Here is a 22,290-nt window from a genome sequence, read left to right as displayed (position 1 = left end):
GTATAAACAGAATAATTATTCTATATTATTTTGAAGGTAATTTATTTAAAAACCATGAATTACATTCATTTTTTATTATATTACAACCTTGGCTCAGGTACAATAACGTAAACAGAAAACATTTTAAACGGTTATTTCATCAGTAAAACGACTCTTATCATCTAAATTGATAACAATAGAATGCGTCCTTGCATGACCGGACATTAGATGCCGCCCATTGGTATCAGTCGAGCTTGTCTTTTTGCTATCACTAGGGAGATATGTTGAGCTGCCTGTTTCTTCATTTTCTTTATTCTTTTCTTGGTTTTTATGGTCTTCGTTCGCAGCGGAACTAGTGACTTCAATATCCTCATTCGTAGTGGTGTCTGTTACCGTGAAAGTGACCTCAGCAGTCCGGCATTCATTGCTCTCTTCGTTGCATTTATTGTTAGCGTCTACAGCAAACGAGACACTTTGGCGTTTGATCTTAACATATCCTTCGTCTCTAACGTCAGTCATGGATCTTTCTGCAGATATGCAGAGACTACTGCTACTTCGAATAACAATGGAAGATTTTTCGTTGTCGTTATCACACATCCTCGCGGCATCTTGCATAGCGTTGATTTTGGAAGCCAAGTGTCGGTTACCTACTCTCATGTTGCGCTCTTTTAATAATTCGAGTTGGGTGTAGAGTCGTAAGAACTCATCTTGAATGTCCTGTTCACTATATTTAGAGTAAATTACTTCCTGTCCCACCACTGAAGAGTTCGCGCTAGTGTATTGGGATGTTTCATGTCTGCTCTTTACAAGAAATTTGGATGGAGTTTTGTACACCATGCTTGAGCCGTCTTCTTGCTGTCTATCTCGGTTTTTTATCACCATCACCACCTAAAACGAGAAAATAGCTTTGTGAACGCTTGAATTAATACAAATTCAGCTTAGTTTAATACACCCACTCGATAGAATATATTACATTACCGCGGTCAGTCGTTATATTTGTGGTCTATTTAAACACAAAATATTTACCATTGCCATATAGGCGTGAAAATTCGACGGGTTTGAATGAAAAAAAAGCAGAAGTGAGATTTATATTTTGCATAAAACAAAAACTGTTCTGTTCGTCAATAATGATGTTATTGAGAGTATCTTATTTGGGGTTGTCTAGAGGAAAAGGAGGTTTTTAGGAATACTTAATTTTCCTTAAAATTTCGCAAAGTGTTGATATCTCCATAACGAGGGGAGCAATCGCAGTGAAACCTACTTAGGTAACACGGCTGCACTCCAATTTTATTTAAAAGCTTCGAAGAATGAAAAGTTTACATTAAACTGCGACTTCTAAATAAGCGAAAAGTAGCATAACATTCTACTTTCCCATATGAATTGATGAGCAAATATTTGATTCAGATACTCATGATGCGCTTTGGACCTTCAAGTTTAAAAAAGATTGGTAGGCCCTCTGGAATCAAGTGTATACCCATTAGTGGCAATTTCCGAAATGATATATTGCAGAGAAGCTTTGGAGCCTATGTACTTTATATAAGAAGTAGGATATGATTCATTAGGTACCTTGCTTCCGAAAATAAGCCCCAAGAGCAAAGTTACACTGAGCTGAGTATGCACGAAGTAGATTATGTACATTAAGTCCGGGTTGGCTGGTTTTTGTAAGAAGAACCTAGAAAGAAAACAGCATAAATTCAGTCATTGTTCAAGCTATAACTAATAAAAGTTCTGAAGAGAAATTTTTTTATTGCTTTAGCACTAAAACTTCCAGTTTAAAAAAACATAAAAGCAACTCGATTTTTCTATATTAATGAGAAGAATAGTTTAAAAACTTTGGTGCCTCATTGGAGATTTTATTCCATGGTACAATAATGAAGACTACATAAACCTGGTAGGTATATATGTACTAAAAACTTTGCTGATACTATATGAAATTTGTAAAAGTGTGCGCAGAGAGACTAAATGGTTAATAAACTTTTTTCTGGCAATAAAGGTACACTTACATAGTATACAGGGTGTCCGGAAAGGTCATGTTATAAATTTTAGGAGTTATAGAGAAGGCTAAAATAATGCTAGTACGTCATATAAAAAAAAGTCCTAGCGGCTTTCGTTACCAAGTTATTCACTCTCAAAGTAAAAAGTTAAAAAAACTATTTTTGTTGTAACTTGCAAACAATTTTCATGGCAACAATGAAAGTTAGGCGGTTTAAATAATTCATAGTTGTACTTATTTTTATATGTAAACAGATGTTTCATAAGTCTTCCTTATACAGGGGAAACCAAAATTTCTCATTTAAATTCATTATTTTTTGTGTGTTGACGAAATTAGTAGTTTTTTAATAGCTTGATTTTCTCATAATTTTGCTACAAAAGAGGTATACCTTGTTTTAATAACTATCTTGTACCGTTTTTGAGAAAATCGCATTTTATTATCAATATGCATCATACATACCAACAATTTGAAATAAAATAAAACAGCAGCTTATTATAAAAAATGTTATATATTAAAGCTAAAGTTATCAAGAATATTTAATATAGGCATGTTGGACTGCAACAGAACTGCTTCGACAGCATAACCTTCTGCAAGTCCGAACGGTAGATGCATATCTGCATATTTTTCGTTGTTAAACTCTATGATATTATTGACGTACCTAATGTTGATAACATGGAATATTATTCACATTGCATGTTCACACGAACATTTTTGATAACTTTAGTTGTAATACATACGATTTTTTATAATAAACTGTTATTTTATTTGATTTTCAATTGCTGACATGTATAGTGCATGTTGATAATAAAATGTGATTTTCTCAAAAATGGTACAAGATATGAATTAAAGCAAGGTATACATTTTTGTAGAAGAATTGTGAAAACATCAAGTTATGAAAAAAATATTCCGTTATGATTTCGTCAACTCATTAAAAAAATGTATGAATTTAAATGAGAAATTTTGACTTCCTCAGTATAAGGAAAACATATGAAACATCTGTTTACATATGAAAATAAGCGCGACTATATGTACGAGCAAAGGAGAATTATAAATTCCTTTTGACAGTTGGGGTTCACCATAGGTCCAGAAAGAAACCAAATAAAGTTGGAAAATTCCAGATTTAGAATGTTTGGGGCTTACAAATTAGCGAGGTAATTGAATGTAATGGAAAAATCTTATAATAAAAGTCAATAGTATAGACTCACTAGTATGTAGTATGAAACTGCTATAAATTGTAGACGAAATTTGTAAAAGTGCTGGAAAAACTCTCAATGTTTCCTTGAAAAGCTATATTCACCTTCTAGTCCAGAACTTAAACTTACAAAAACTGTTTTTCATAATGTGTTTTATGTCTTTGTAATAGTGATATTGATTTAAGGTAATTAAATTAATAAGAAAATTCTTCGTAAAGCTGCGGTTAACAATTTCCCCTGATCCGAAATAGTCTCGGAATTCACTCAAATTCACATCCCCTATAGAGAAAGTTTTTGTGGTTTAATAGCAGTACAGTTAAGATTTTTTTACGCATACAATTTTGAGAATGTGAATTTTGTGATTACGGAAATAAATTATGAGGAAATAAAACCCATGTGGCTTAAGAGATATTATTCGATCTGGGACTTGAAACTAATCTAACTGAATCAATTTACATTACTTCCTGAAACAACTAAAATTTAAATTCAGTTGATCCCTTGGAGTGTTTAAATAAACATTTGCGTTTGGTTGAGTTGGATCAAATCATATGGGAATTTCAATAATCATGGTTGACAATTCCAAGATACGTTAATTCGAGTTTATTGATTAACCAAATTCAAGGGTGCAGCATATCGGTGTCTGTAACGGAACAAGGCTGATTGTGTTTTGGCTTTAGCAATCCGTTTTGCTGAGATTGATTCTAATTTCCCAGTGCTATTGCTTGATAGCTAATTTGATTTTCTCAGGACATGTCTGTAATTACACCAATTTGTCGTTAATTTGTCGTTAAATCAATACCTGAACGTGTGGTACTTCGCCTCTTCATTGTAATTATGCTCCCATACATCTTAGGTAAGGTTTAGCTAACGTAGTAGTAAACGACTTAGATATTTCGCTGTCTTTGGTCTAGGGTATTTGATATTGGAATTATGGATGAATCAGAAAAGGAAGATTCTTATATTAGGACTTGCAACGTATTGTTATATCATGGATTATAGTTATGTTATTTATTAGTTTAAATGTTCAAAGTGAGTTTAAGAAACTGATGTCACGCCCATGGACAACCCCAGCCATTGGGTAATATTGTTGGAATTCCCAGCGCTTAACACCCATCTTCGGCTGAGGGAAGTTATTTTATGATTGGGATTTCCAGCACTATTCTTTGTCGGACTAAAATTGCGAATCTAAATTAAAGGTACCGCCAAACGAATACAATGGCTGGGCTCCCATAAAAGCCCAGCGACCATGCCTCTAAGTGCTACGCTTTAACGCGACAAGGTAGCCTAGAAGCCGCTAATGGGGCCTTATCGGGAGTACGTCTATGGGTGTTACACCTCCGTATCAGTACTTAAGGAGGGTGCGAAACTGAAGAGGCTCTCTTTTCTCGCTACTTCATCACGGACTCGTGCGCGCTAGATTCTTCTCGTCAACATTCTTTAAATAACGTATCTCTCGATATTGTATAGTTGTTAATGTTACCAATAAACCTTTATTAAATTAAGAAGGTTTAGTTTCTCTTATACGCGAAAACAGTGTCTCTGAGACTGCGAACTCAGGGTGGTCCTTCATAGTCAATCAAACCAGTCCACGATCTACGTAGTTCACGGTTATCGTATCGAAAGGGGTGAATCGACCCAACCACGTACACGCGCCAAATTTGGACCAAACATATTATATATTTAAATTGTGTAAAGCGGAAGGAGATAATTGATGAGATTGTCCTAAAAGGAAATCACGAACGATGGTACAAATAGCGGAATGTTCCATCTGATAACCTCTGAACGTAAACTTCTGGGGCAATATAATTAAATCCTAAAGTCAAGTTCCGGCTTGCTTAACTGATAAAAATGCTTTTCGGATCGAGATCAAATCGATAATTTTTTCCGTAATGGGATTTATTTTTACTTCCTGAAACTGGCAAGTATTTAAGCAGATTCCGATCTTCCTTACAAAAGCCTTTATGGATTTTGCGACATATACGAACAAATATCTTCAAAGTTAAATGGGTGTGAGTCCGCAGAATGAGGACTGGAAAGTAGGGCATTTTCTCTTATCTCTGGCACTAAATTCTTAGCAACTGTCCCACTAACTTATCGTTATTACTTAAGCGCATACCGGTGTGATAGAAAAATGTTGGTCAGGAATCTCGAAAGATTTTCTCAGAAGTCTTTCTGGTTCAAAATAAAAATAGTTTTCAACTTGCAGCTTGACACTATGCGCCAGTGAACGAAATTTTCTTTTATGCACCATCCAAGAATGTTTTTTGAAGCTGAAACTTGGTTTTCATAATTCCACTACATATGACATACAATTTTAATATGTGAAACGTGAATCTTATTTTCAGGCCTCTTATGTGATACTTTGCGAGATGCAAGACAATTATTTATCAAACATTGTGTAAAACGGTTTTAAGTATAATCCTCTTCAGACTAAGTAATTGTTTTCTCCGGGGAATTAACGGAAGTAGTGAGCAAGAGCAAATATTATTTAATTGATTATATAATCACCTAAACGGAAATTTTGTTACATAGTCTTTTACATATGATTTTACCTAATTTCTTGAAAACTAAATTTATATTATTACACCTATTTGAGTAATGCTAAAGCTCTACAAGGCCCTTATTTTCACGGGTGCATGTGAGAGGCCTAGGGAATTATTATTATGTTGGCTTAAAATCGTTGAAATTCTATTTCCTTTTGAGTTGGTTTACAACACTTTATTTGTGCTAAAAAATTTGAAGACTGACTTTTTCACGGTGTTTCGTTTATTGATCAAGTTCACACTTGTGAAAAACGTTTCTACTTATCAGAACTAACAGAAATTAAGGTCCACTGATTTAGGCAACCACCAATACAATACTTCTTGGAGAGCTGTTATGCAGGATGATTCATTAACAATAGAGCAAATGAAAGCTGGAGATACTATACGTCAAATGGTGACGATTGGAGAAAATATACCTGATCCGAAAGTTGATAATTTTGAATATATGCAGTGTTGAAAGTTAAAATTTTAATTGATTTTTTTGCCATTATTCTAAAAATATCTAAGTTAGATACTTAAAAATTTGCAAAGTAATTTTTTTTGGCATGATGGATAAGATAAGTTTTGCAATTTCTGAGTTGCTAATAGAGGGCGCTACTTACAGTTAATTTTACAGAATTGACTGTTAATAACTTTTGTCCTGTATATCTAACATGAAAGTTGATTCAAAATCTGAAAGAGCAATAATTTTTTTATGAATTATGTATTTCTGTGCTATTTCGATATTTCGATTCGTTTTCGAGAAAAATTTGTTTAACAAATGCTATGTTTAAATTTGATAATGCAAGAAATTAAAAACCAACAACAACCAAGTATTAGATTTATGTATCCCGCCAGTCTAGATCCAAAAAGAAATAAATAATATTAGGTATTAATTAAGAGCAAACGTCTAGACTCATTAAGAATATTGATGACTAGATAAAATAAATAAAATGTGAAATAAGACGTACATGCCCCACACTGAAGAGGTTTGTCATCAGTCTTAAAAGGGACACTGCCCTTGCTTTTTCTATATGAAAATAAAAACGCTCTAGCTTACATTGATATCTAGTGCTGTGTTTCATTGATACCCATTTTCCTATGAAAATCAAATACCAAGTGTATTTTAATTTTCTAGAATACATAAATCGTTACCTAAAAATATAATTTTACAAATTTTCCAATGTCTAACCTAGATATTTTCAGAATAATAACAAAAAAAATGAATGAAAATTTTAACTTTCAACACCTTGTATATGTTACCGGCCAAATCCGCTTCTAGGATAAACTAGTTCGTCCTAGGCCAAACTAGAATACTCTAAACACGATAGGATCAACTAGTTTTCCCTAGTCGAAATTAGTTTGTCCTAAAAACAATGCAGGTCCACTAGGATAAACCAGTTTGTCCTAGTCTAAACTAGTTTGACTGAAAGTGTAAAGCCGTGTCTCCAGCGGATCAACTTCGATTATCGGTATTTTCGCGGATATTTGTCATTCGTAATTTGAAGCTAGCGCTTATTGTTTAGTTTGTAATGTACCCTTATTTTGTATCAATGTAAATCGTCATTTTTGGTACTATTTCCAGCAATGCCTGGGTTTACCCACCTATTATCTTTGTATAAGGGATGTTTTATGTAGGGAATTCCCAACAATATTCTCTGTCGGAACTAAAATTGAGGAGCCGATTACGTTACGTAAAAGGTACGACAAAGTTAAGATTAATTCAGGTTAGTTTTTGATCTGAAAATAATTAATTTTATCCTGTAAGCCTGAATAGTTTAAACTAGGACAAAATGGTTTATCTTAGTGGATCTGCATTGTTTTTAGAATAAACTAATTTCGACTAGGAAAAACTAGTTGCTCCTATCGTTTTTAGGATATACTAATTGGTCCTAGGACGAACTTGTTTAGCTTAGAAACGGGTTTGGCCAGTAATATAGACAGTGTGAAAGTTTTGGATGGAACAGTCCATATAACTAAGATGCCGAACATATGCGGCCAAAATTTTCGGACACGTCGATTTATATTTTTTCTTGCAGTTTTTTCATAGTAAATTCATATATACGGGGTTATTCAAAAATCAGGTATGACCACCAACTTTGTTTTTTCAAACGAAAATACCTATTTTTTATTTAATTTTTGCATTCTTCTCAAAATTCTAAGTATGTTTCATGTACCATGTCCTATACCTAAACGAAACAAATCTCGAAAAATTTACGATTGAACATATCAAAAACTAAAACTTTTTATTTTTTTAAATTTCTTTGATACTAAAAAATCCAATTTAATACAAAATAAAACAACAAGCACCAATTAAATTAAATGTTCAAATTGAATCCCACCTACTTCTTGACAGTAAGCAAGATGATGAATGAATTTCTGTTTGACATTTTGAAGCATTGCTTTGGTAATTGTTCTTATTTCATTAAAGATTCTTTCTTTTAAGGCTTCGATAGTTGCTGATTGGTTAAAGTACACTTTACACTTAAGATAACCATAGAAAGTAATCTAAAGGCGTGAAGTCAGATAATCGTGCCGGCCATTCAATTACTCGTCGTCTCCCAATTTAGCGTTTAGGAAAAATTTCATTTAAATAAATCCTAACATCATTGTGGTAATGAGGGGGTGCTATTTTGTATTAAATCGGTCCTTTTCAGGAAGTTTTAGTTTTTGATATGTTCAATCGTAAATTTCTCGAGATCTGTTGCGTTTAGGTATCGGACATGGTATATGAAACACAGTAAGAATTTTGCGTAGAATTCAAAAATTAAATAAAAAATTGGTATTTTCGTTTGAAAACACAAAGTTGGTGATCGTATTCAATTTTTGGACTACCCTGTATACATGAATTTACTATTAAAAAAAACCGCAAGAAAAAATAAGAATCGACGTATCCCAGAAGTTTGGCCGCATATGTTCGGCATCTTAGTTATATGAACTGTTCCATCCAAAACTTCCACACTGCATGTATATTCAAAACTATCGCATAAGGTATATTTTCTTCAGTCGTCACCATTTGACGTGTAGTATTTCCAGCTTTTAGTTGCTCCATTGTTAATAAATCACTCTGTATGGCATCAATGTGGCTCGTTTAACGAATTGGTAAACCAATTCCGTAGCATCAGAAATATGCGCTGTTCGGGACTTCTTTCACATATTTCTGGCTGGTTCTGATGATCCGGAATTTCTACTTTATTGGAACAAAGCTTTGAAAATAAGGGCTCAGATTGCAAATACATATTAGTTAATCGCCATGAAATTTTCGAGATCGAATGGTTTCTGACTCGCATCTTAATGGTGGGTTTTGAAATCGGTAGAATAAAAAGTTTTACAGCACATTCTGATAGTTTGAAATATTGTGCCTGCATGGTTCATTTCGAATTTCAGTAACAGCTCTATTATGGTGAGTGTACATATTAAGGATCTAGGGGCGGTGGCGCTAGTATCCTCTACATTCGTATTCAATATTAAAAGACCTTATATTGAAAGTATTAGGTACACGACTTACTTTGCCCTTTAAGAACTTTGACTATGGTGTTACAACGTTGATATCTGTTAGAATCATCACAATGTACCGATATTTCCAGAGTTTTTTCATACTCCCTATATTGCCCCAAACTTTGTTAAGGGCGCATCTTGAACTGTTAAGTTGAGTCTTGATCAAGTTAACTTTCTTATACTTGCACGTACGAGAAGTCTACAAAAAGGCTTTATTTCCCAACTGAGAGTCGTCGCTTGAAACTCATTGGAGGTATCGATAAACAACTTTCAACTCGATTTAACTGTTCCACGAGAAACTAGATATATGTCTTCCGAGTTTGAAGAATCAGTTTATTAGAAGAACGTTAAATTGTCTTTGTAACTTTAAGTTTATTTCATATTACGTGGTATTAATAACAGCAAATTATAGAAAAATAATGTGAAATGTTGCAGAGAAATGTGCTAATTTAGTTAATTAACGCGATTGGCCTTCGGCAGCACGGAGTGGTGCATAATGTACTAATAGGAGTTAATTACTGTTGACGAATGGAAATTAGATTGTGTGGCTGAGGTCTCAAGACCCTTAGGACAAATTAGGTAAATGAGATAGGCCATTATTCCCCCACGCATATTCTAGTTGATTTACCTAGGAAAAAGGAAACAAAAACTGTACCAACTGTGTTATGTGTCGGCATATCGTTAACTGGGCAAACTGAAGCATAAGGCGTGAAACAACATAGAAAGCAGGAAACTGCGGTATAAATCTAAAATCAATTATCCTGGCCAGTCGAGACGATAGGGTTGTTCCAAAAAAATCCAAAATATTTAATTAAATTCTCACCGAGAGGTCTCAGCGATGCGGCGGCGTGCCAAGCCTTTTTAATCTTAAAATCTACCTTCATTCTGGCAACGTTAAATTGGCGTTTAAAGGGATTTCTGCGTTGCAGTTAACTAGCAAAAATGATTTTCTAGTCAACGACACTTACGTTGTTACATTGAGAAACAGGCTCAAGACGAACTCGTTGTAAATTGCCAAGGAAATGAACTTGCTTTCGTTGAATTCCGAGGGCGCCTTCCTCACGACAACGCACAGCCGGATGCCCCAAATCAAGAAGGTTATTTCCACTAAAAAAAATCAATCCATTAGTACAGAATATAATAATATTCTATCAAATTTGGAAGCGAATATATACAGTGTGTCTACTTAAGTTGGAATAATATGGGAACCTTTTTTTCGTAAAATTAATAATAAAAAGTTATTCTTGATAAAAAAAATTCTGCATGGTCTTAAACCTAAAATGAAATAATCAAACATCACATTTTTGAGTCGTATACCAGTTATTAGTTTTCTTAAAAATATAAATTTTGCTTAAGAAAATTTTATTATTGTTAGTTTCAATAATGCACATTTAACTCTTGCTTATTAATAACATTTTCGTGTCTTAATATGTTTTAATAACAATTGTGCAATTTAAATAGGGAATTAATGCTTAACAATTATTTATTTTGCTAATAGGAAAAGACAAAGAGTTAATAATTTGTGTAACTATGTAGGATTATTTACTTTAATTTTAAGTTATTCCACTAGTGTCTCGACATAGCCATTCTCTCTTTCAAAATGTTTAATCGTTCTTTGACAGGGAAGTTTGATATGTGTTAGAATATTTAACCCTTACAAGAATGTCAGCAAAGAGAACCCCTCATTAAGATAGTCAAAATGTTCTTTGATCTAAATTGAAAACCTAACTGAATAGGCACATAAGTATATAAGTTATAACTCTCTAATGCTCATCAGTTGTGCATAATACCCTTATCCTCACCCCCTAGATCAAAAAAACTTTTAAACCGCCATCTTCTCTATTGGGTTATGAGGATAAAAGAAAACACACTGATTACTAATGATTCTCTATTTTCTGATAGATTTTAAAAGAGTGTCGTATTGTATCAAGACGTAGAAAAAGGAATGAATTTATCAAGCATCGCTCCAGACACCCGTTCATCGAATCTGTGTGTTTATATGTATATTCCTGGAGGGACTAGACCAAACATATCTATTGAAAAATAATTTATGTGTCTGATGGAAGTGATACTTTCATAAATTTTGCCTTATGAAAGAAAGCATTATCCAACATTCTCAATTATAAGTTTTGACTTAAAAACTGAATTTTCAAATAATTTTTAAAAAATCACACATATATGGAAAACCCTCGCGCATTCGCCACATTTTTTCTTTTTTTCTTGTTAATTCTAACCTAAAAACGATTTTTAAAATTTCAAAACGGAATAACTTTTTTTTAGAATAGGTTGCACGTCCAGTTTTTTCTACTAATGATTATTTTTATGGTGAATCTAAGTGTATATAAAATGTGTTACTTTTTTTAAACTCCGCCATATTGAAAAATGCAAAAAACTCAATTTTTTGGCATTTTTTTAAATTTCGAATTAACGATTTTTGCTTTTTTGGGCATTTGATGCTAACCGATGATGATTTTTTATCATCCAATAGCATCTATGTATTTATCACATTTTATTTGCTGTTTCTCGATTTAAATTAAACGACTTTTTACCACTTATGAAATATATAGAATTAAAAAAATAGATATATAAAAAATGCATCAAATGCCCAAAAAAGCTAAAATGCTTAATTCGGAATTCAAAAAAATGTCAAAAAATTTAATTTTTTGCATTTTTCAATATTATGCAGTCTAAAAATGACACATTTTATATACACTTATATTTACTATAAAAATGCTCATCATTAACAGAAAAAACTGGACGTGCAGCCCATTCTGAAAAAAAGTTATTCCGTTTTGAAATTTTAAAAACCCTTTTTAGGTTAGAATTAACAAGAAAAAAAAGAAAAAATGTGGCGAATGCGCGAGGGTTTTCCATATATGTGTGATTTTTTTTTTTGTTTTGAAAATTCAGTTTTTAAGTCAAAAATTATAATTGAGAAGATGGCGGTTTGAGAGTTTTTTTGATTTAGGTGGTGGGGATAAGGGTATTTTGCATAATTGATTGACATTAGAGGGTTATAACTTATGTATTTATATGCTCATTCAGTTAGGATTTCAATTTAGATCAAAGGACATTTTGACTATCTTAATGGGTATTCTTTGGTCCCAACAAGCCGGTGCCTAATGCCACAGAACGTTGGCTATTCGAAAATATCTGCAGAAAATGTTTATTTGAAAAGTAACTCACAAATACTTAAATATTTTTTGGCCTGCTACATCTCCTGACTTAATCCTTATAGATTATTTCTTATGGGATTACTTAAAATATAAAGTCTACCAGCACAGATCGTTTCAATATGTTAACCATTTGACAAAAATAATTTCGGAAACATATCAGGAAGTTACTCCAAATCTGATAATTAATGTATTAAGGGAATTTGATAAAAGAACGATGTAATGCTTCGAAAGACGGGGTGGCTATGTTGGAGCTCTAGTAGGATGACTTGAAACTAGATTCAATTACTCTATATAGCTACACAAATATTTATTTTTTTTTGCTATTAGCAAAGTGAAGAATTGTTATGCATTAATTATCTATTTAAATCGCGCAATTATTATGAAAATGTGTTAAGAGACGAAAAGTTATCTTGTTTTCAATATACAAAAGATACATAGGCATTATTGAAACTAATAATAATAAAATTTCCTTGAGGAAAATTCATATTTTTAAGAAAGCTGGTATACGACTCCAAAAATGTGATGTTTGATTATTTCATTTTAGATTTAAGACCGTACAAAACTTTTTATGATATTTTCGTAAAAATAATAGTAAAAACATTTCCCACATGATTTCAATTTAAGTAGACATGCTGTATAATGATATAATGTCGCCATTAACATAGAACAGGTCTCAACAAATTAATTGGGAATTTCTTTGGACGTTTATTTATTGTTGGGAATTTTGGTTGGGGAATTTGTCATAGGGTAGGCAGTGTTTTGGCAAAGTTTTGAATTAAAAATTAGGCCAAGGGATGATTTAAAATTGAACGCAACCATCGAGGTAGGCACATACACTATTTGAAGAATCGGCTTGAAATCTAGGTAGAAAACATGGAGATATATAAGCTTTTTCTAGATTTCATTTCAATTTCACCGGGATTTAACGAACGCCACCCAAAGTGAAAAAATTCACACCACGTTGGCATAAAGTCCGGCATTTTAAAACGGTTTCGCGATAGTTGCAACTGGCCACGGGTTTTTTCATGTTTCATGTTTCGTTTTTATTTCAAATGTCAGTTTGGTATTCGGACAACCATAGCAACCCTCACACATAGTGAAGATATATTTTGACTGAACTAAAATAATGGGGTCGTTCCTGACCGCAAACGGAATGAACGAAACGTGAAAATGAACAGTCGAATTCAACTAACCATCTGAAAGAGGTTGGATAATGGAGAGTCATTTATCCACACCAAATGTGTGTGTTGCTATTATTCGATTTAATTCAACATTGAACCAGTTAACGAAAATTGGCAACATTCGATTTACATTGAAAACACTTCATTAAAAGGGCATGGGATTTATACTCATTATTTTAATGGGCGGCCAATTATTTCCAACAATATAAATTATTTACACTGTATATCAATGAACATTATATTACTCGCAAAATAATTTAATTCCAACTACATTCAACTGCTAATCCAAAACAAAGAGAGAACACTTTCTAACACGACGTTGACTAGCAAATTTTCCTTTAGCAAGTTTCTAGCTTTATTAAAACATAATAAGCATTCGAGAATAAAACTAATGCAAGAGAATTATGTTTAAGAAGTAAAAGCTGAGATGGCCTTATAAATTGGAACATCATGGCGTCCTACTCAAGATTTAAGATTTTCATAATAAGGAATAAGTGGAGTGCTCATTAATGAACAATTTGTTTGAATTGTTGTTCTTGTTCTTCACTCAATAGCCGCATAGTCGTAAGACAACAAAAGAGGTTTTAAAATCTCATAAACAAAATAAACATTTAATGATCTAACGTTTCAACGAAGTTGCTTATAAAGTTGATGTTAAGCTTGTCTGAATAGGAGATAAGGGTCTACAGGCGGCTACTTTTTCTCATTAAACAGCTCTAAACTGCCTGGAAGGGGTAAACCCGGACCCCTCTACAATTAACATTTCATTATCTACATAATGAAAATTCTTGGTCTTATTTACTGCGGCTTAAGCCTTATGTTTGATTTATGGATTTCCTTATACAAGTTTCGACAAAAGCATTCGAAATTGCATTGACATTATTTGTTTCGCCCTTACTTCCCGAGATATAATAAATCTTTTCATTCATTCTGCATGTGTCAAAGTATATAAATATCAGGAGTATAGGATCATATCTTTGAATGTCTTCAAACCAGACGAGTTTTGTAAACGTGACATGAGGTTGCATATCTATTTTCTGCTATAAGCCATTAGGGGATTTTTTTTCGGGCGAATAGGCATTCATCTAAAATTTGAGAATGAAGAAGGCGAAATCCAGAAGAATTTGTTTTTTGCTTGTATGTCTATAAGATAATCAGGAAATTGTGTCATTTCCGTTCTGGCTATTGCCTTAGTGAGCAAGCAATAAAGCAGAGAGATTGTCTAGCAGTAAAGCAAGACGCACGAGAAAAATTATCCTTTCAGACCCAAGAGTTTGGGATTTATCTTTTAATAAAGGCACGTTGAAGAAAATTGATTGGACAGTTTCAATATTGGACAAATAATTGTAATGCAAACATTTTAGAAACTACGGAATAGAATTCAAAAATAAACTTCTTTGACAAAAGTCCTCGTTTTTCGAAACGTTACATTTAATGAGAAAGAAACCGTCACGATTCCATTTCCATGATTTCTACTACAATACCTTTTATCGTTTGCTTCAATTTGAAAGACATAAAAGGGATGTAAAAAGGACTTTGTATTGTGTCTGCAATTTATTGAAAGACAATGAGTATTAAACTTTTATTTATTCCGGGTCCGGCCTTCAGTCTCAGGCGACCCAATTCCTAAGGAAAATCTGCTTTAAATGCTGATAGTGGGCAACAACGGTTCTGATTCTTGCACGAAAAAGGACTCTTCGCTCGAAAAAATAAATCTTCAGCTGAAAATTTACTGTGCGTTTAATTGTGAAATACGTGCCCTTCGAAATTAGGAAATTAGAAAATAAATTTCGGTAAGGTATTTTCATTTAACCTTAAAGGAAAGGTTGTATAGAAGGTGAGAAATTCAATTCTGCTTTCTAGACGGTCCAATTGAACTCTGGAGGAATATTATTGCCGCGAAGCTCAATTTGACATCGAACTTTAATATGCCTCCAAGGAATAAACTTTCCAGCTAGTCACATGTTCAACTCATCCATCAATATATCTCATTACTCTCTATTCGCCGATTAAGCAAGCTTTGCGCAGAGCTGATTTAGCACCCAGGTGTATCCCTGATGTAAGATAATGCAATAACACACAGACATTTTCTACCAGGGATTGAATATCAAATTAGCTTTTTGCCAGTAATTCCAGGTATACTTGCAAATATCCAAATTCCGAGGCGACAGCAACAAACGTTACTCATCATAGCATTTGCCCGTCCGAAAGCTTGTCTATGCATACTAATGCGTTCTACAAAGTTTTAGTCAGGGAACTATCGCCTATATCGTGAATTCAAATCAAGATTTGGTTATTTGATAAGACAAAGGCGTAAAATTCAGACACATGCACCAACGCAATTTATCAAGCAGTAAAAATGTTCTTGCAGGTATCAACATGTTAAATGGACTAAAGTTGCAGAGTTGCTAAACAAAAGTTTCTCTGCTGTCCTACTTCGGTAACTATGCAGGTCTCTTATATTGCACACATCTGAGGAGTTATTCATAGAATCCCAGCTAACTTCATTCAGCAAACTGCAGACACAATGAGAAGTTTCTGTAATGGCTTAAATTAGATCATTCCATATGACAGATTTCATATGGAAGTTTGACAGAGTTGTATTGTGGAATATTTTTGCTGCGGTAAACTAGGCGGTGTGGTCCCCGAAAAGCTTCTATTTCATAATTTCACTAATTGCGCCAAGTATTAATAACCTTAAAAGCCTGAGAATTGCGGCAGTTGTTTATGCCTACAATTTCCCGAAAGGATTCCCACTTTTATTAATCAACTATCCAGTTTCCTTGACTCTTTTGCTCGGAGGTGATTTTTTTGTATTTTTAAAGCACACACTCTCTGTTAAGCTCGTTATGTGGAAAAGTTTCAAGTCCTTAAAAACTAGTAAATTAGTGGCTTAAGGTACACAAATTCGGGTCTCATTAGAATCCGTTAATCCGGCCAGACATTCGCGATAAATTTTACATGATTAATTACATGAAATCCAGAATTCCGGAATTAGACTGAAATAAAAATACCGCAAAACGTATAGACCATTTTAGAGGTTTTATAATTTTTCATTTTTAATATCGGTAGTTTTAGAAAATTGTATTACTAAAACCGTAGGACGCTATGTGACTTTGGTTTAGACCTATGGGAAAGAGCAGTTTCTGCTTGATTTTTGTATGAAAATTCATATAAGTCAGTGGCATTTCCAGTGATAAACCGATAGTTAAGAAATTTTATTTGAGAACATTTTGAATTACTTGAATTGATACATTATTTTTTTGAAAAAGTTATATCACAAAAAACCTTTCTTTTTACGTCACTGTGCTTGGAACTGCTCGAAAAAGTACATTTGATTTTCATATTTTGTGCTCCAATCTTAGCATATGTCACATAATGAGCAGACATTCAAAAAATATCATCTTAATTCATCAAATTAAAATCTATTTTTGAAAATCATGCAGGGTGACCCAAACTTAAAGTGCCAAACTTCACCAGCATATTGTACATTTAAAAATATTAAAAAAACTCTATACATTGGTCGAAAAATGCTTCGTAAAGAAAATATAGGATGTCAATTTTTCTCTCTGATGCAACATTCTCAAGTAACAAAATAAAAACCGTTCAAAGTGCATTTTTTATTATTATCTGATAAACAAAAAAAACATAAACATAAAAAACATTATTGATTAATTGGAAGTGCCTTAAAAGGTTTCCCTCCCGCTTCAATACATTGGTTTAAGCAAATGCTTTGGTAGCCGCAGCAATATGTACTGGTCGTATAGCTTGACAATATGCTCGAATGGAAGCAATGAGCAATCAACCACAGAAATTTCCTGTCTCTCTTAAGTTCTGGTTTACCCTTTCAAATACAAGTCGAGTTGGAAGGCGTCTGTGAGGAAATGCCTCGGCATATAATTTTCTGGCTTCACGAGAATTTCCAGCTGCACGTCCATAATAAAAATGGATATTAGCATACTCTTCATTTGTGAAGAAAAATGGCGTTTTGACTTAGATTTTTAAACTGACTATTGCAACTGTCAAGCCATAAATGTTTACAATTAAAAGTGATTGACACCTTGTATTTTCTTTACGAAACATTTTTCGACCAATTTTGTATACAATTTTTTTATTATGTTTAAATGTACAATACGTTGGTGAAATTTTGTACTTTAAGTTTCGGTCACCCTGTATATCTGAATTAATCTGAACTTATGTATAATCATATAGCATATGCCCGATGATTTAACATAAATTCCAATTTCGAAAATTGTAATAAATGTGAGATTCTTAGGTCAAATAGATTTAACCCTTTTGTATATATGTAGAAACTTCTTTATTTTTACGACAAAGTCAAGGCACGATCAGGAAATCTTTGAGTTGTATATAGTGATAGTGCTAATAATATTAATTAGGTTAGGCCTGTTAGATCTAAAATGAAAGAGTTGTGAGGGGGCTGATGTGCCCCTATAGGACGCATATACTATATGTCGCAACCTGGTTAGAAGTATTTTCGTTAATTAAGAGAGTTTTGCAATCGTTATTTTCATGCGATTTTGATATTTTATGAATAACGTCTAACTACCCTTTGTCGGTACTTATGGGAAAGGATAGCCGCCCTTTATCGGCGTTAATGAGAAGTGGTGCCACGCTTTGTCGGCATCTATGAGAATGTACCGACCAAGTGTTATCAGTACTACGGTAATGTCGCAGGTGGTGTCATGAATCGATAATTGCTTTCTAGCCAGGGTACGACATTGTTTAATTACCCTTAGTTTTAGTATTTAAGAGCACCCCGAATCTAAAGGGTTCTCTTTCTTTCGAGTGGCTCATCAGAATTATTATCCGCACAGAAATCCAAAAAGTGTATCTGTTAATATGAATAAATCCTATTAAAACCCTAGACAACGTTAGAAAAACTTACATAAATAATGCGGCACTCTTTTGAAATTTTGGAAATCTAGGGATAATCGTAAGTGTTTGAGAAAATATAAAAAATAATTTAAAAATCAGTTTTTCCGCCATATTTACCGTGTTAAAAATCGATAATCAGTTCTTTTCGATTCAGATAATTAGATAGTTTGAAAATATGCGGTAATAACATTATTTTTTATTTTTCAAAAATCTCTTGATTTGTATTTTTTTCTAGTTATTTCTAAGCTTCCTCTAGTTGTCACCTCGTCAAATTTAAAGTCTTCTCAGACTTTCATGCGTTTTTGCACGACTTAAAGATTCCACAACAAAGTTGGTCAAAGTAAAACTCGCAAGGGAATATTTTGTCACACTGCTTATTAATTATACATTAACTGCGTGTAATGTGTGGAGCTGTGAAATATGAGGGATTTGAAAAGCGGTAGTCACCCTCTGTACGTACACATAAAATGTAAAAGGATTATATTATTAAAATTGATGACTTACCTGGCAAATTAGTTACAAGCAGATTTACACGCTACATAAAACCATGTTTAATGAATTTATGATATGGAAATTTTGTGGTTATCATTGCGGGTGAAGAAAATTATTTAAAGAAGTTTTCGCTACTCACTTATGGATATAATAAAAGAGCCTATGGCTTGTTAAAATACTTCCCCAGAACCAGCGAATAAAGAGGAGATCAAAAGGCAAATCAATCAGTTTCCCGCATTTCGAGCTCGATTTCCTATCCTTTTAGATGTAGTGCTTTCGAGAAAATTGCATATAATTATTCTTGGGACAGCGAGCGAGAAAATATTTCCGATTTTATCAATTGGGGCATAAAATTCTTAATTGCAGCAAACGAAATTTGCCACTTGTTGTAGGTTGCAAACTATAATTTCGTCCTTTCAGATGTAAACCTAATAATAGCAGTATATTGAAACTTATTGTAAACTTTTCCGGAAGTTTTCCGCTTTACAGCCACTCCTCTAAACGGTTGTTGATTTTCTAGTTTTAGAAGTTTAATTGCTTTTGGTACTATCAATTAAAACAGCCAATTGAGTTAATTGATTTTCGTTCATATTAACTCATTTAAGACATGCGCAGGATACATTTTAAAATTAAAGATAAAATACTTTTAGCAATAGAATATGGTTTGATGATGTGTATGTACCTACATCATGCAAATATATAATGTTGTGTATTTTTCAAACGAATTTCACGTTGAAGAGGGTAAAGAAAGCTTGAAGGGGGGGTTTGCGTTCAATCGTTATTTAAATACGAAGCTCTTCACGTCTAATTAGAGTTAGCAATTTGAATTAAAGGAGCGATGATCAACCTAAAAGAGGATATTCCTTTAAAAAGCGGATAAGCATTTCTCTATTTTTAAATTGCGAAAGTTTATTGAAAATTTGCTATTGAAAGGCGAAAACTTACAAGTTCTTAAACCCATTTTACGGGAAACTTAGGTAATTTTCTATAGCTCGTCAGGGCGTTAAATGCACCAAAATGATAAATTGATTTGCTTTATCAACTTTGTGAAACCAACTCCTGGAGAATAAATTAGATTTACGTTTGGTGTAAAACTGCAGTTTATTTTCAATTTGATCTCGATACTTTAAAATCTTTCTTGTAATTGAAATGAACCGAAGAAAATACATCAGTTCGTGAACGTTACCGACAAGAATTTGTCTATGCTTTTAAAAGTAGCTATCGAGTGGGTAATTTAGTGGAGTAATTTTCTTGATTGCTTTTTAATGTACTTTTTAATTCAGTAGGGAGTCTGTTTTTAATTTTGCTTACAATGCTTTGGCAATATCGTCTATTTTATGGCTTCATCCAGGCGCTGAAATTTAAATTAAAAATCCACAAAAGCAAAGGAAGTAAATATAGCTGCAAGTCTTCCTGGCTCCTTCAACTTCACACTTTTTCGCTTAACGAAAACTTTTGTATATTTCAAATTGGTCAAAAGTCCTGGAACAAAGCGCCTGTTAAAAGACATTGCAGAACTCCAAGTGAAACTTTAAATCTGCGAATAAATGCCAATTGAATATAGCGTTTCCAAGTTATACATAAACGCTCAACTTGCTCTAAGTTTCCATTAGAAGTTTGGAGCTGGTTGAAACATTACTGTCATTAGGTGCACTTTTAATAGGGTTAAAGTTGCAAAATTACGCAATTAATCATCGAAAGTTAAACGCAGAGCAGTAGAATTTAAAATCTTTAGAAACATCTAAATTCGCGTTGACTGATGATGATATCATCCAAAACAATAATCTGATAGCTTAGAATGCCAACGTGAAATCCAATTTTCTCAATTAAAAGCTCTCGAAAGCATTCATTAAAATAATTCTACGTAATAGCTCGGTAACATTTGCCTGGAGGTTTCACGAAACATCATTTTTCGTCCGGACCTAATTCATTACAGTCCGCTTATAAGTTTGCCATGTAATTCATTCTGTGTTGTATGTTTATGTTTATTTTTGCGCGATAGGCACTTTTTTACGACCGGTCATTTAAACATTATTATATGGACATCCACAAATATTTTTTATCAAAATTTCGTCAGTTTATCGCAGATTTCTGAGTGACCTTTGCATATTTGCATACTGATTATGAGAGAATTCCAGGAATTTATTTTATCTGGATTTTTTTTGGGATTGAAGTAAACAAGCAAATTAGAGTCAAAGGCTTTAAAGCAATATAGTTCAAAATTATGTGGAAATATGTTCCGGGTGCTTTGCAACGAGCTCATAAATGTAAAATCAGCCAAACTGTTAATTGCTGTAAAGTGCAATTATTAAAAACCTTTTCGAGTTTTACTCTTGAATTTTTCCTCGCGGTGTTAGCTACACAGTTTTTTCACATCTAAGCAATTAATTTTATAGCACTTACGCATTTTGATTACATTATCTGATGGCTGTAAAAAGGAATAACCTTGCCGAGATTAACAAGATAGTCTTCCTGTGCCAAAGCAAAGGCGCAAAAATTAAGCGAGATTTTTTTTTATAGTCCTTTCACTTTTCTTTTAGACAGTTTATCGGGTGTCCTGGATAGGTAGCAAAATTGGATTTTCCCCTGAGAAATACGATGCATTTTATTAAAAACATGTTCCTCCACGATTTGTCCTTGTAAAAAACTCTTTAGTATCATGGTAATGCGTTAAGAGTTTAGAGCATGCCTTTTATTAACCTCCAGATTGAAAATTAAAACTTCAGCTATAAATTCTCGCATGGGGCCATTACAAAACCGAGATTCGTCCACGGAATTGAAACAAGTTTGCAGGTTTTGTAATAAAATTCTATCAGCAAAGTCATAAAGTGTTAACGGGACAGATCAACTCACTTTAGACTGTTTTAGTTTTTGAAAAACTTTCCTGTCTACAACAAACTTCAGAAAAGAGAATTATAAGAGTTAAGTGCATCGAGTTGTTGGCTCTCTTACAACTCAAGCTGATTGAATGACTGCCCTTGTGTTTAGGATTTTTTAAAATAATGTGTAAACGTAAATAGTACTTATCTCGAGGAGTTCTATAATAATTTGCAAATGCAATTGTGATATCTCTCTTAATTTACACAATTATAAAGTTATTTAAAATAGATTTCCAGGAATTTTAGATCTCAAATAATAGGGTAATTAAGGTTGATATGGGAAAAATCAACCAAAAATTCCAAAACGTCGAAAATTTACAAGTTTCCAGAACTGCAATTGAGCAACCCTGGCCCAATACAAAACTCATATGTTAGCCCATTGCAGCGAGAGAAGTTCATAAAAATTTCAAATAGTAATTAATGTAATCCGCATTATAGTGTATTAGTTACAGTACGCTATATTATTTGCATTACTATACAG

General features: G+C 33.1%; 1 protein-coding gene across 1 annotated transcript in view; it reads right to left on the bottom strand.

The window, feature by feature from the left end:
- Positions 1 to 59: 59 nt before the first annotated feature.
- Positions 60 to 22,290, bottom strand: part of LOC136417268 (metabotropic glycine receptor) — a 150,557-nt gene continuing 128,326 nt past the window's right edge. Inside the window, exons 9-11 of the mRNA XM_066402884.1 lie at positions 10,154 to 10,292; positions 1,546 to 1,651; positions 60 to 867 (exon numbers count right to left, since the gene is read on the bottom strand). Of these exons, the coding sequence (XP_066258981.1) occupies positions 124 to 867; positions 1,546 to 1,651; positions 10,154 to 10,292 (989 nt within the window). The 3' untranslated portion in view covers positions 60 to 123. The remainder of the gene's footprint in view (positions 868 to 1,545; positions 1,652 to 10,153; positions 10,293 to 22,290) is intronic.

The sequence above is a fragment of the Euwallacea similis genome, chromosome 27 (genome assembly GCF_039881205.1).
Source record: "Euwallacea similis isolate ESF13 chromosome 27, ESF131.1, whole genome shotgun sequence".
NCBI lineage: Eukaryota > Metazoa > Arthropoda > Insecta > Coleoptera > Curculionidae > Euwallacea > Euwallacea similis.
This window is presented reverse-complemented; position numbering and strand designations above follow the sequence as displayed.